The sequence below is a fragment of the Atta cephalotes genome (assembly GCF_000143395.1).
Source record: "Atta cephalotes unplaced genomic scaffold scaffold00019, whole genome shotgun sequence".
In the NCBI taxonomy this organism is placed as follows: domain Eukaryota; kingdom Metazoa; phylum Arthropoda; class Insecta; order Hymenoptera; family Formicidae; genus Atta; species Atta cephalotes.
The window spans coordinates 4,507,256-4,521,465 of record NW_012130083.1 but is presented as its reverse complement, the minus strand read 5'-3'; the positions used below and the strand labels follow the sequence as shown (position 1 = coordinate 4,521,465).

General features: G+C 38.1%; 1 protein-coding gene across 1 annotated transcript; it reads left to right on the top strand.

Moving 5' to 3' along the window:
• Window positions 1-1,023: 1,023 nt before the first annotated feature.
• On the top strand, window positions 1,024-13,930 carry LOC105619089 (DNA-dependent protein kinase catalytic subunit-like). Its single transcript, XM_012200621.1, has 10 exons — window positions 1,024-1,389; window positions 1,797-1,975; window positions 2,072-2,325; window positions 2,494-3,988; window positions 4,072-4,894; window positions 5,137-9,242; window positions 9,327-9,882; window positions 10,169-12,532; window positions 12,611-13,316; window positions 13,683-13,930. Exons 1-10 carry the CDS (start codon window positions 1,024-1,026, stop codon window positions 13,928-13,930), a joined length of 11,097 nt encoding a protein of 3,698 aa, XP_012056011.1.
• The last annotated feature ends 280 nt before the right edge of the window (window positions 13,931-14,210 follow it).

Below are 14,210 nucleotides of genomic sequence, written 5' to 3'. Positions count from 1 at the left end.
TATATATATATATATATATATATATATATATATATATATTTTTTAATTGATTATGCGATAATTTATTTGTATATTATAATAATTTATTTGTTTTTTTAGAATTAATTGTATGCAGCATATTTGACAAAAATAATGGCTTGCTGTATTTCCTCAATTATGAACTTCCACTTCGAATTCAAAACAAACATGTTGATGATACGTTAACAGAAGCATTTAATTTTCTTACATTTTTCATTAACAATTTTTATACTACCCCATGTTTTACACAATATATTCATGAAATTAAGGTAAGATCTATCTAAACATTGATATTATTTAACAAATGTTTAACAAATGTTAATAGTGGTTGAAAATAGTGATCAGTGATTAGTAATACCTAATGATTATTGAATGAAAATTTAATTTAATGTCATATCCTATTAGTAATAAATAGTACTTTGTAATAGAGTACAAAATTGAGAAGATTTGATGTCATATTTTTTATGTACATATTAATATCTTGTAATTTAATTATAATAATATTTCTGTATTATGATATGTTGCAGAATGTATGTCAATTAGGACTAAAAGTAAAACTTCATTGTTTTACCAAAAAAGCTGCTCATAATACTTTTATCAAATTAATAGAATTATTCAAGGATCATGACTTAAAATTTGATGAAACAATTCGTAACTATTGTCGAACATTCCATAATTATGACAAGAAAGGTGAGAACACATTATTTAATTTAAATTATGTACAAAATGTAATATTAATTTTTGTTGTAGAAAAAAGATTTATATTCTGTGTACTGGGTAAAATAATTAAATATGTTGAAAGTATTCGCTCGTCGCAGAACTATTTAGATGTTATTTTCCAACAACTATATTATGATGCACGTGACGAGGTAAAGTCGACAGTAATGATTTATAAATTTAATTGTGAGATAATTTATTAATTTTGGGAATCTAATAATTTACATGATATTCTAATAATTTTATGTGCAGTATGATTCTAAAATCAACATACGCAATGACTTCTACATGTATTTTGATGCTCTCGCGGACATATTGGATGGTATAGTGGAACCACTAAATGCATTAAAGTATAAAAGACTCTCTGATTCGTATAAATGGATCAAAGATCTTGGCCAATGTAATAAACAACAAGGAGATGATGAGAGGGTCAGAACAGTTACGAAATCGGCAATCGATTTTTTATATCGTCATATGAATCTATTTCAAGACTTGCTGTATCCTGATTGTATGTACTGGCATGATATTCTTCGACACTTATCGCTCAAAACAACCACTTATAGTATTTACGGACAACGTACATTGAAAAGATTTTACCAAGTTATCGGACAGATTCTTACAAATCAAAATAGTAACGAGAGCGAAATATTGGTGGTAAGATATTATATTAAATAAACATTATATTAAATAAACAAAACATTAATTGTAACATTTGTATAACATTTGTTATTCGTGACTAAAAAAAATTCTCTGAACTGAATCTTAAAGAACTATAAGAAATAAGTGACAACATGAGAAAAATATCAGGGCGCTCTGAGATTCGAACTGAGGCCTGGTGGTGCTATTCTGTAACTGTTTTTGCCTAACTGTCGATGTGTAAAACAATTACAGAATAGCGCCCTTTGTCTCTTCCGTAATGATAGACTTCCGTCCTGCTTACTGAGCCATTCAGTCCTGACACTGATAGCTTCTCTATTTCCTCTCAATTTGCTGTAGAACGTAATAGATAATAAAATTATATTCAGTTAATTCCTTTATAATTTGATGTTTTTTTATTTTAGAAATTTGTGGAATATTTTTATAGAGAATTCAAAAAAACTAATTTAAATTTAACCACATTGCGATTAATCGTTTATGGCTTCAGTCAAATGGCTGCACCATGCAAAATGCACATGACTCAATTCGAAGTAAGACATATGTATTCCATTACAACCAGTTACGCGCTTCCTCTTTGTTCCAGGTAAGATATTTTAGGTATAAGAATAATTTTAAATGATTTATATTGAAATTTTTTTACATTAATAAGATAGTAACAAATAATTTCTTCTTTTTCAAGCGAGCATAGTCATTCGATGCACATAGAGAGTATCTGTTGTTATCAAGAAGCACTCTCAGAAATATTACGTCACATGACTGATGTTACAATTGAAAATATTAACATTCTCATAAAGCTTAGTATCTATGTGATCAAGAGATTCCCCGATTTAGCAATATCTAACAACACGCTCGCCATTTCAACATTGACTAAAACTATCAGCAATCTTGTGATCATCGATAAAGCTCTACTGCAGCGATACCTTGACAGTATAGGTAAATAAACCAAATGATCTTCTTTGGAAAAAAATTTTATATTTAAATAATTTTCAAAGAAAATTTGACATAATATTTTTATTCAGAATTATCTAAAGAATAATTATATGTTAATAATGAAGTTTTATATTTTTTTCTGAAAATTATTAATCTCGTTTTTGTGATCAGTTTATGACGGTATTGCGTGGAGTTGCTCGCACACTTTGGCACTTGACGCGGAGTTGCAACGGGAATTGAACAATCTGAAACAGTCGCCAGTGTGCTATAAGAATTACCTGCCGCTGTGGACGGAGCTGTTGAACACCAAGAGATATCGTGGACAAGAACAGTTAGCGCAACATGTAGCCAACACCATGATAGACATATGCATTACGTTAATTAATCGGCTGAACATAAACGTGAAACGAAGAAATGAGGACACTGTGTTGTCCGACGTGGCTCTGACTCAAAGCGCCGTGAATCAAGCAGATTTTCGTGTGTTCGCGAATGTTGTGAATCTCTATGTAGACGTGATCGATGCATCAGAACCGCAGTTGTTTGCTAATACCGTACATAGATTTCTCTACGAAGTCATTCGATTGTCGTACAAATATCCGCTGATATCCGGTTTCTACAAACTGATTCGGGCCGGTATGAAAATCTTTACTCATACATCAGAGGACGAAGAGGAGGAGAAAAGCGCAGAGTCGCGACGGATAGAGGAGCTTTTATCTAATTACTTATGGCACACTCTCGATCTAATTCCTGCATTCTCCAACGAATTACTGATCGCGTGCCTTTACTTGATCCTGAATGCACCTTTTGCGTATGTCAAAAATGCGCTGCCATGTACACTGCCGGCGTTTAAGATCGCATTCACTGCCGGTCTGAGCAACCTGGAACTCGCGTATAGCGCGCTCACTGCCCTCGAGATATGGACGACAAAGGCACAGGAACAGAAACAAGATGAACAAATAAACGAATTATTACGTGAAATCATCATATACCTGGAACCTTACTTACGCAGCACGGAGAGCTCTGTTGAAGTCTCGCAAGACTTGATGGCAGTGAGAAAGCGCATAAAACGTGTTGATGTGATCAATACAGATCACACGCTGCGAAACTATCAGCGGCGAATTTTGCTGTTCCTTGGATCGCTTGATCACGATATGCTAACGAATTTTGTGCATGAGCACGCTTCCCGTAATACTGGGGCATCCTGGGACTTTAAGGAACTGTCCAAGGTTTGCAAGTACAGTCTGTTACTGCCAGATGCAGAACTGGTTATTCATTTTGACCGGATGCTACCACGGGTAATTGCGTTAGCGCGCGACTCCAGTGATCGACGCACGAAGATCGCAGCCTGTGAGGTTCTACATTCAATGATAGCTATCATAATCGGCTCACTTTCTTACTCGAGGAATTCTGATTCAGAGACTCGCTTCCCCACTCTCTATAGCACTTTATGTCAGGCCGTGCTAGCCCTCGGTTGCGACTCAGACGAAGTCGTATGCGGCCTCTTCCGTCCACTGGCATTGCAGCTGATGCACTTGTGGAGCTCCAGTCTCGAGTCAATGTCCTTGGTGATCAATTCATTATTTGATAGTTTGACCAATGACTCGAATCCCGCTTTGCGCGAGTTCTCCGGCATGTGTCTTGCAGAATTCACGCGCTGGTCAATCAGGTATCTTATTGCGACCTAGGTTTTTATAATTTTTTTTTAAGGCAAATGTCACAATCTCAGCGATGATAAATCAATTTGTTCAGACAGAGCGCAACAAACAGGGTGAAACATATGCATACGATCATCGAAAAGATCAACAATCTCGCGTTACATCCCTTGACGCGTAAACGCATAGCCGCAGCCGTAGCCTTCAATCATCTCTATGTAATTCTACGTGAGGAAAACGACACAGTATCAACTTATTGGCTGGAGATATTCTATTGTTTTGTCCGCAGCTTAGAAGGATGCGACGATCCATCAATCACGAATGCACTGGCCCATATCGAGAGAGTAATGAAAGTCAAGGCAGAAAATCTAAAAATGCCCAGTTTGCATCGTCGAAAACCGCATGAGTTCGATGATGCGACTCTGACCTACGCTCTGTACTGGTTGCTGTCACAGTGCGGAAATCTCGACGAGCATTGCCGTGCGAAATGCATGGAGCTGTACGTTAATGTGTCGCAACATATTGATAGTTCCGCACAGGAAACGACACAGAACTTCGTTCATAGTTATGGAATAAACCATCTGAACAATATCATCTTGAAAGGCTTAGAATCGGGCGTGAAGGATATTTCCATAGCTAGTAATATGATGCCACTATTGAAAGCTCTGGATTATTACATGTGGTTGATAAACAAGGAATTGCTGCCGGTAGAAAAATTCTTTCCCGCCGATATAGACGAACAACAAATTTTTTTCCACATTCGTAGTTTTGCTTGTCAATTTTGGCGAATAATTGAAGAGTCCTCGATGGGAACAGCTGCGACCACAATGAAATCTAAAGAACTCGAACAGTTACAGGCGTTACAATGCAAAGTTCTGATGACTATGTTAAATTTCATACAAGTGCTATTGAATGTTAATGTGAGTTATTTCGATTTATTTTATATTATATTGCTATATACATATAATCGAGATTTATGAATAATCAAATTAATTAATAATAAAAGTACTTAAGGTATAAGTATAAAATGTGATTATTGATCAGTCATTAATTGGAAAGTGATTATATTTTAAGTGATTGGGATTTATTTGAATTAATGCCTATTATGTATTGATTGATAAATAATTTTGCAATAAAGTTTTGCCAATTATTCATTTTCCAGGTCAATGTTCCGGAATCATTATGGGACGAGTCATTGACTGCTTTAACGATTAGATGTATTATGCATCCACGAACGCTCGGTTTCGATGCGAAGAATATCAAAATTACGGATGAACTCCCACATATCTTAGAAATTCTGTTAAATTCCATGAGATCGAGATACAATTATGCTCTACCAGACATCTTTAACAAGTGTCTTTTAAATTTTATTCGAGAAATCGTCACAAAGCTTCTTAATTTACAAGATATCATAAAAAACGACTCGTGCGACGATCTGATCCAACACATTAACGGTCTGATTCTGTTAAAACAGTGTGATATGTTAAATCCAACAATGTTAGAAACGAGTACTTTCACGGACGCTGATTACACGGTCGGGCAGATCTTTGAATTTTTGGTGAGCAAATGTATCGGGGAATTGGTCTGCAAGGACTTGAGTACGCAAATGATCGAGTACTTGCGAGCTTTAATGGAATTTCAGTTCTCGTTACTCCCGACGACAATCGAGACGCCAGTGATAATACCTGATGATGTTCGATCGATAATCGATAATCTGGTGAAATTCATGTCCAACAATGATCAAGTAATCAGTATGGGCTGCACAATAATCACGCACGGCGAACATTTTCTGAATACATTCAAGAGTGTGATCTTCAAGTACATGTTAACGCATGTGAGCGCGATCACGCACGTCTTCGAAAATACATATGACAATCCGTCCTTTTTGCTGAAGTGGATTGAAGACATGTTGTTGTTCCTAAAACAGCACAAGCGCGAACTGCAGGCTTATGTGGACACCATGGTCGACTTGATTCTGCAGCAATTCACTTGTCTGAAAAACATCATCTTTAATGTGGACAGTCGCAAAGAGAGATTGATGAATATCTACAGTATTGCGGTGCATCTGAAATCAAAGCCCACAGAGGTCTTACAGAATCATGAATTCTATCAGTGGATTCGGGATGAATTAACAAATAATAACAATCTCGAGTATAAGACAAAGATTCTTAAAAACTTCTTCATCTGCCTCACAGATGTGGTGGATCGCAATGATTTGCAGATAAGTTGGACTCTAAGAAATGACAGTCGACACCTATGCTCGAATCTATCTGAGATGAACGTGAACGCCATGAAGGTAATCGATTGTTTCAAGACATTGCTAGTATTGCTGTCGATGACCAGATCGAAGACAATGCTTAAGTGTGTGATAGACTTTGCCGCCGGTACCGGAAATCATCTCTTCGACAAAAAACTGGAGGAACATCTACGTGGATACTACTACGGAGCGTCCCTTGAACACGTTCTAGATTCGCTGCAAAGGACCTATTCTGCATTCATGGAAATGAACACTACCGAAACGGAAAGACTTGATATTTTGCATGGATTTCTCTTACCAGCATTCAAATTTTGCGATTCAATCGCGATCGAGCGCTTCTTTGATCGTAATTACAAAGTTCTGTACGATTATTACATTGATTTTTTAAATATCTTTAACAACGATGATGCAATCAAGCAAAAAATCGTGACGATGATTGGATACTCCCAATTACTAACGATTATGTTTGCCAGAGTAGACAAGAACAAAATACAGGCGAACGAATCGACTATGCAGAATCCAGGATCTAATTTAAAAATCCTGATCAAAAGGAATGATTATCAACAATTGGTCAAGAGTACCATAAAGATATTCCAAAAGAGCATCAAGTGGTCGGTACATCAAGAATTTATACATCAGTTGCAGTGCTCTTTATACAATTGCTTGTTGGCAATCATAAGCTTGAAGGAGGATGAGATTTTCTACCGTGTAGTGTTCGATACGTTCGGTTGGGAGAAAATTGTAGACTGCAGGACACAGTACACATTTGGTCAGAGCGTCAAAGACTATCCAAAGACCCGCGAGATCACCGTCAATATCAGATCCGCGGAAATCGAAAGGGAGGAACAGACGCATAGATATACCTATATTCACAGTTATGACCTATCGTCTTGTACATTAAGCGAGGACATTAATGCCTACGATCTCAACAAATGTGTCGTGCTGCCGGCTGATTTTCGTCGCTCCACTCCGATAATGAATTCCGCAGATTCCGATTCACTTCATACACATCATGCGACGAGCATCACCTTAACAAATAACGATTTTGACAAGCATGAATGCATGCCATATATTTGCGTTCTATTGCGGCACATCAGAAAGATATTCGGTTCAACTAATACAGAAATACCCAAGTGGCTTGAATATTTTCTCAACACCATACAGCACAATAATCTTCATGCTAATATTCAGCTGTTCATGCTAAAAATCATTTCAAACACGGCAGATGAGGTGTTCAAGCCCTACGCCAGGTTCGCGCTGACAAAAATCATCAAGACTATCGCTAACTATTTACAAGGAAACAACAATTTGAATTATATTATCACGGACGTTTTGGAGATATTGATGAATTGGCACGATATAGCTATACCAAATAACGAAGATAGTAAAGCAGAGGCACAAAGACTTTTTGAGAGATTTATTGACAAAGTATTCAAAAGAAAATCTAATGATGAAGACCGTGTCTACAATTATAATCTTAATTTATTAAGGACCATGGTGGAAAAGTGGCGCGGTTGCTTGCGAATACCGAGCGATTTTCTAAACCGACAAATAACATCCGCGCCGTCGGCCGCGGTGTATCTTATCTTGGTATCTCTCGATAATAATATGACGGAGGAGATTGTTATTAGAGATGATATTGTCAATTTTCTACTGGAGCAGTTGAAAAATTGGGATACACCCGATTCGGACAAAACGCCTCTGTATTGCTGCGAGTGTCTTGGCTTGTACTTACGTTTTTTGGATAACAACATTCACGACGAGATTGAAAGAGATAACAAGAAACACATGGTGAAAGAGAAAATTTCCAACATCCTTAGATTACCCCAGAATCACATAGACAAACAAGTGAAACGCGTTGCTGTTCTCTGCCAAACTTATCCTGAAGTAGCTCAGGATTATATCAATATCGCGACCAGAGCCATGTATACAACAAAATACTCGACGAAATGTCTAGAAATATTTGCGTTAGCGATACCCAGGCTCAATGTAGAGGATGTCGTGACAAATCTGTACTACATAAGGTTGCAGAAGATCTTAGAGACTCGGATGTCGTCCTGCGAGAAGATAGCATTGCGAATCGTCCGCGACGTGGTAGAGATCTTGCCAATACAAAATTTGCTGCCTTATAAACAGGTGATCTTATATATCAAGGACAATATCACAGAACACCGAGAACTGGTCTACGATATACTCATAAGGATCCACAAGAGATGTTCAGCGGACATCACAGTAAATGACAATGCAATCGTGCAAGATCTACTGTCCATCAGTAAGCGAAATTTATTGGCCGGTCTGTTAGACCCATCTCCTGATCTGCAAGACAGAATACTGAAATTCTGGACAGAGGAGATGAAGCTGGACACAGAGGAATTGAAGAAGCGATTAGTCTCGCCTTTGACCATTCTTTCGTCGCAACTGATAACGGAAGAGGACGCATTCGCACCTTTCGTAGCGTTGCTGATGTTGCAACAGGCCACTAAATCGATACGTTACACCGAGAAGATATTCGACGAGCCTCTGTCTAACAGCAGCCGCTTCGAGGAGTATAAGATAGCCGTTTCCTGGCGAAGGCGAAACCTGAGCTATGTAACGCCAATGTTCGTCGACTCACTCGCCTCCCAAATGAGCATCTTCTCTCAGAGTGTCGATAATGATTTAAGCAGGATCTGTACGATTCCTACATTCTCTTATCCACGTCTCTTACCAGGTTTACGCGCAACGCAGGATCTGCAGTTCGAGCCGACTCTTGATGACAATGACAATGCCGCGGATGCAACTACAATACTTGATGTTTCTTCATACGATACTAGATTTGATCGAACGATAATCGCATCCTCGTCGAGACAACCGTTACGGACTGCAGGGCGCGAGAGATTCACCAGGATTCTGACGAATACGTCAAATGCCACGAACGATTTCCATAACGCACAAATACGAAAGAATGCGCAACAGGAAGAAAGAATACAGCAGGAAAACATCAGACAGAGAAGCACCGTGAAATTGTATAGGTAAGATCAATTTGACTTGACACTTTTTTTAGATCAATTCCGAATAATTACAATATACTAACGGTTTTTTCTATTTTTATCCAGAAACTACAGGATCGGAGAATTACCCGACATTGAGATAACTCACAAGAGTTTTATCGTATTACTTCAACAGTTGGTCAAATTGGACCGGCTGATCTGCAAAGATGTGATCGTGTCCCTGTTCTGTTCACTAACCAAGAAAACGACTAATCAAGAAAATATCCGTCAGACCATCGTGGACAGTCTGAAACGAATTCTACATGATTTGTGCGAAAAGAATAGTTCTTTCAACGCTGTTATTTTAGAAACGTTACTAAAATTGAATCAAGACGCTGCTACAATCGTCAACTGCGATCCGCAAGACGTGATGAAGGCATCTAAGGCAAATCACTTGAACGCTGTCGGCATTCTTCTCTTGGAACACAGTTTACTGCTTGATGCGCAGGAGGATGACTCGTCGCCCACATCAAGCAAGAGAATGCGACTACATGACGATGCAATTCGCTACGAGGAGACCAATAAGTGGGTGCAATTAGCGTCTCTCTATAAATCTCTAAATGATGTTGACGTCGTTCTAAGTATCTTCCGAGGACAACAATTTTTCAGTCAGAACGTGCAGGTAATTTTTATGGCATTAGATCGACATAAATAGTTTTTATCGAATTAATTTGGCTATAACGAAATCAAAATGATTTCTTCTATTTATAAGAAAAATTATTGGTTTTTATTTTTATACATTCTTTCCATTTAAAGAATAGTTTTTTTTTCTATCCTTCTTTTTAAAAAAAGGCACATATATAATTTCTGCCGAAACATAAACTTGTTTAATAAAATAGAATTTATTGGCAGTAAAAATCATATTACTCAGATTATAAAGATTATGTTATTCATCATTCTTTGTTTAGGAAGCGGCTCTCGCGGAGGTGAACGGCGATTGGATTCGAGCGAAGGATGCGTTTACGAAAGCTTATGAAGAAACAACAGATCCTTCAATAAAGGAACACTGCCTGCAAGGATTATTTGAGGCAGTGAATAATCTCTGTGATTGGTCAGCGATCGATAAACTCGTGAAGAGCCGTGCGAGAAATGAGAACCTACGCAGTATCTGGAATGACGCATGGAAAGACTGGATGATCCCATGTGTTTGCGATGCCTATGTACATATGATGTCGGAAGAGAGAGATTTGGAGGCGAGCGATATGGAGACTATCAAATCGTGGATATATACTCGAGAAAAATTACAACATCTTATGCCCTTGACGGGCGAAAATCTAGTGATATTTTTGCTCAATTTTGAGGATGTGAGAAAGGCGACCGATCTGTTAAATGATCTCTTGGATATGACGGGAAAGCAATGGGTTGGGCTTAATCCTCTCTGTACCGAGCTGCGAATGCGCAAATTGTTCAAGCTGCAAATTATGAACGATCTCGACGCTTCGCTCAAAATTCTTCGATGCACGAACAGAGCAGAGTATTTGAACAGAACAATCGCGCTGTTGAATTTATGGTCAATGAAAACGATTACAATTCGAGACAATCTCATTCAGTGGAACAAATTAGCTGCTGATCGAGCATATTCCTCGATATTGTTCCAGAACAAATATAGAAAACGGGAAGTGATGAAGCGACATTATCAAATGAACTATCAGCTCCGATTAGGCATCATCAATGCCGCGTTGAATCAAAAACACCGATATATCGCCGAGAAATATCTGAATTATGTAAGTGAAGCATTTTCTGAGGAGGACGTTAGTTACTTGGATATGATTAACTTAAGATGGCTTAAAACTAGACTTAAGTCTCTATTCGCCGACGTTGAGACCGACATTTTTAAAAAAATGTCCAATTACATTGATTCCTGGAAAAACTCGCATAGATTATTGAATAGCGAGCTCGGTATTGACACGAGTAATGCCATCGAAGAACATATCAGCACAATAGCTTCAAAGATCGAATTCTTGAGTAGGGAGAACCAGGAGTTTGCAATAACATTAAAATATAATACCAAGATCCTGCGGGACATAGGTAACGTAGGACACAGAGAAGAAATAGCAGCAGTACCAGGAATATCAATGGATGACCTGGATAAAATCCGAAAATATTTGCTGGGTTACAGTTTGAAGAAATTGCAATCTTGCTGCAAGGACACGACCACCGCCAACGTTGGCAAGCACTATTGCGCCCTGGCTAAACACTGTTACGGTAGACTAATGAGCACTGACGTGGAAAGCGACGAGATCTTCCAAGAATTTCTGTTGTCCACTTTGAAATCCATGTATCACGATTGCCTCGAAGCTACGCATTACTTCCCCTGCTTGCTGAGACCTGAACGATTACAAAATGACGAGACGCGAGAAACGTTCATTCGAGAATGCGACGAATTGCGACCATGGCTGTTTTTGCGCTGGCGAGACTTACTCTTTTCCCATCTGGGAACATCGTCGATCTCAATCGCGATTATGCCGATCATCAAAAGGCTCGCCAAGGCTTATCCCGATGCGATTATCTATAATTATTATCTTACTGCCGAGAAAAACCCCAGTATTCTTGAGGATGTAAACATTCAGCAGATACGCTCGCTCTTACACGACAAAGCGAAAGAATACGAGCGATTCTTGCAAGCTATACAATATGTGGTGCAACCTCAACTATATTTGAAACACTACCTCGACAAGGTGATGAATTCAGGAAATACGACCATCGAATCGCTATTACAAAGAGTCTATCCGAATTCCAGCACAGGCGCGATAGAAAGAAAAAATCCGCGACCAGGTGTTATTTTTAAAGAAATTGCAGAATATGAGAGCGTCATAAGATCCTTGAATCCAGATGATCTTGACGTGCGAAAAGGAATGACAAAACTTAAGGCCATTCAATTAAAATTGATCGAGTCAATTCAAAGGCAGAATAATAGAAACAATAGGAAAAGAAGCACAAACGAACTGAAGAATTATAGCCCGTTTTTATATGAATATGTCAGTGGCAGTATTGAGATACCTGGACAATACACCGGTGACAGGGAACCTATACCGCGTTATCATGTAAGGATTGCGCGGTTCGAGCCGCAAGTGGAGATCATGCAATCGCTGCGCAAGCCGATTCGCATCAGCATAATAGGCGACAATGGCAAGGAGTACAAGTTTCTAGTGAAATTTGGCGAAGATCTAACGATAGATCGGGGCCTACAGCAACTATATTCCACTATGAATAGAACGTTGCGCAACGATCCCAGCTGCAGACAGAGGCGCTTAGCCATCGACACATATGAGGTGATACATAATTATCTTCCAACTTAGATACTGTCTATATATATCTTTGCTGTTGTAATATAAATTTTCCTTTTGCAGGTGATTCCAATATCGAGTTCGTTCGGTCTCATACAATGGATTGAAGACACAAGATCTCTGGATGAATTGATATGCTTAACTCTGTCAGATAAGGAGATAGATTGCTGCCAGAATATTATTAAAAAATATGCGAAGTGGATACAGAAAGCGGCGCCTGAAAAACGGCTGATCCGCGATTTTTATATAGAAGCTGTATCTAAGTATAACCAGCAAGCGGTCACGGAGAACATGAACCGCCTGATTAGAGAGACGAAGCAAACAGCTTTACGTGATGCGTTTAATTCAATCAGCCCGTCCCCGGAGTGCTTCGTTACGCTGCGACGCAACTTCATCACTAGTTACGCGACCATGTGTGTGGCGCATTGGCTCGCAGGAATCGGTGATCGCCACCTACAGAACACCCTGGTGCGCGTCGCGACCGGACGTTGCTTAGGCATCGATTTCGGTCATGCTTTCGATAGTGGTATAGGCGCATCGGTACCGGAACTCGTACCGTTCCGTCTGACACCGCAAATCCTCGAACTGCTGCGACCCTTCACAGAGCGGGACCTCCTAGCGATGATCATGACTCATACAATGCAAGCCTTGCGCGATGACCAGGGTCCGATCCTCGCTTGCATGGACATCTTCGTTTATAAACCCGTTCAGTGGTTGAACATCAATGATGACGAGATAATGAGAAATGACGATGAAAATATTAACGCAGGTATAAAAGAATATACAAATTGTGATGTGAGGATGTTATGTAAATTTTATAAAATAGTTAATTTGATAAATAAGATCGACTTTTGATGGCAAGAGTAAAATAACTGTCATAAAAATTATAGAAACTATTCGGAAAAAATATATTTAAAAAAAAATCATAAATATAGATATTTATAGGATATATTGTAATAGTGTACACACGCACGCACGCACGCACACATACAGAATCAAAAGTTGTAGAACTAAATAGCTATTCTATGTGTAATAAGTGAAAAATGATAAGAATTAGATACACTATATAATAAATTATAAAAGAAATCCATTTTTATTTCAAACATATGTAAGAGGAATAACACATGATTCGCAGATTTAACATGGTCCAAGAAAAATATTGAGACAATTGCGAAAAAGTTAAATGGAATCCATCCTTCAATCATTACATTAGAGCAATTGAATGACACTCGAAAAAGAAGAGCAATTGACGATAGACACTTTGCGAAATATTATGCCATTATCTCGGGCAATGATGAGATCAAACAAATGCGAGCAGATATAAAGAGGGACCATTTGACTTCTGTAGAACAGGTAATTTTATTACTAAAAATTCATTACTGAATTTATTTTTATGGCTCACCATTAATCATGTTTTAGGTGAATTGTTTATTGGATCAAGCAAAAGACTTGAATATTTTAGGCCGTATGTATCAAAATTGGAGATCTTGGCTGTAAGACGTAATATTTATAAAATATATGACTATTATGTTTGAAGTATCAATAATTTAAAAGTATAAAAATTGTTTTAATCAAATCTAAAAAGCTTAAACAAAATTTATGCAAAGAAAAAATTATTATAACATTAATTGGAGAAAAATTAAATTCGTATATAATTATATAA

Excerpts from the sequence above, each read along its gene's own strand:
- LOC105619089 (XM_012200621.1), top strand. The coding sequence starts at position 1,024 with ATGTATTTTGATGCTCTCGCGGACATATTGGATGGTATAGTGGAACCA. Across the intron at positions 4,895-5,136 it reads AAGTGCTATTGAATGTTAAT|GTCAATGTTCCGGAATCATT; the intron begins GTGAGTTATTTC and ends TTCATTTTCCAG. Across the intron at positions 13,317-13,682 it reads CGATGAAAATATTAACGCAG|ATTTAACATGGTCCAAGAAA; the intron begins GTATAAAAGAAT and ends CATGATTCGCAG.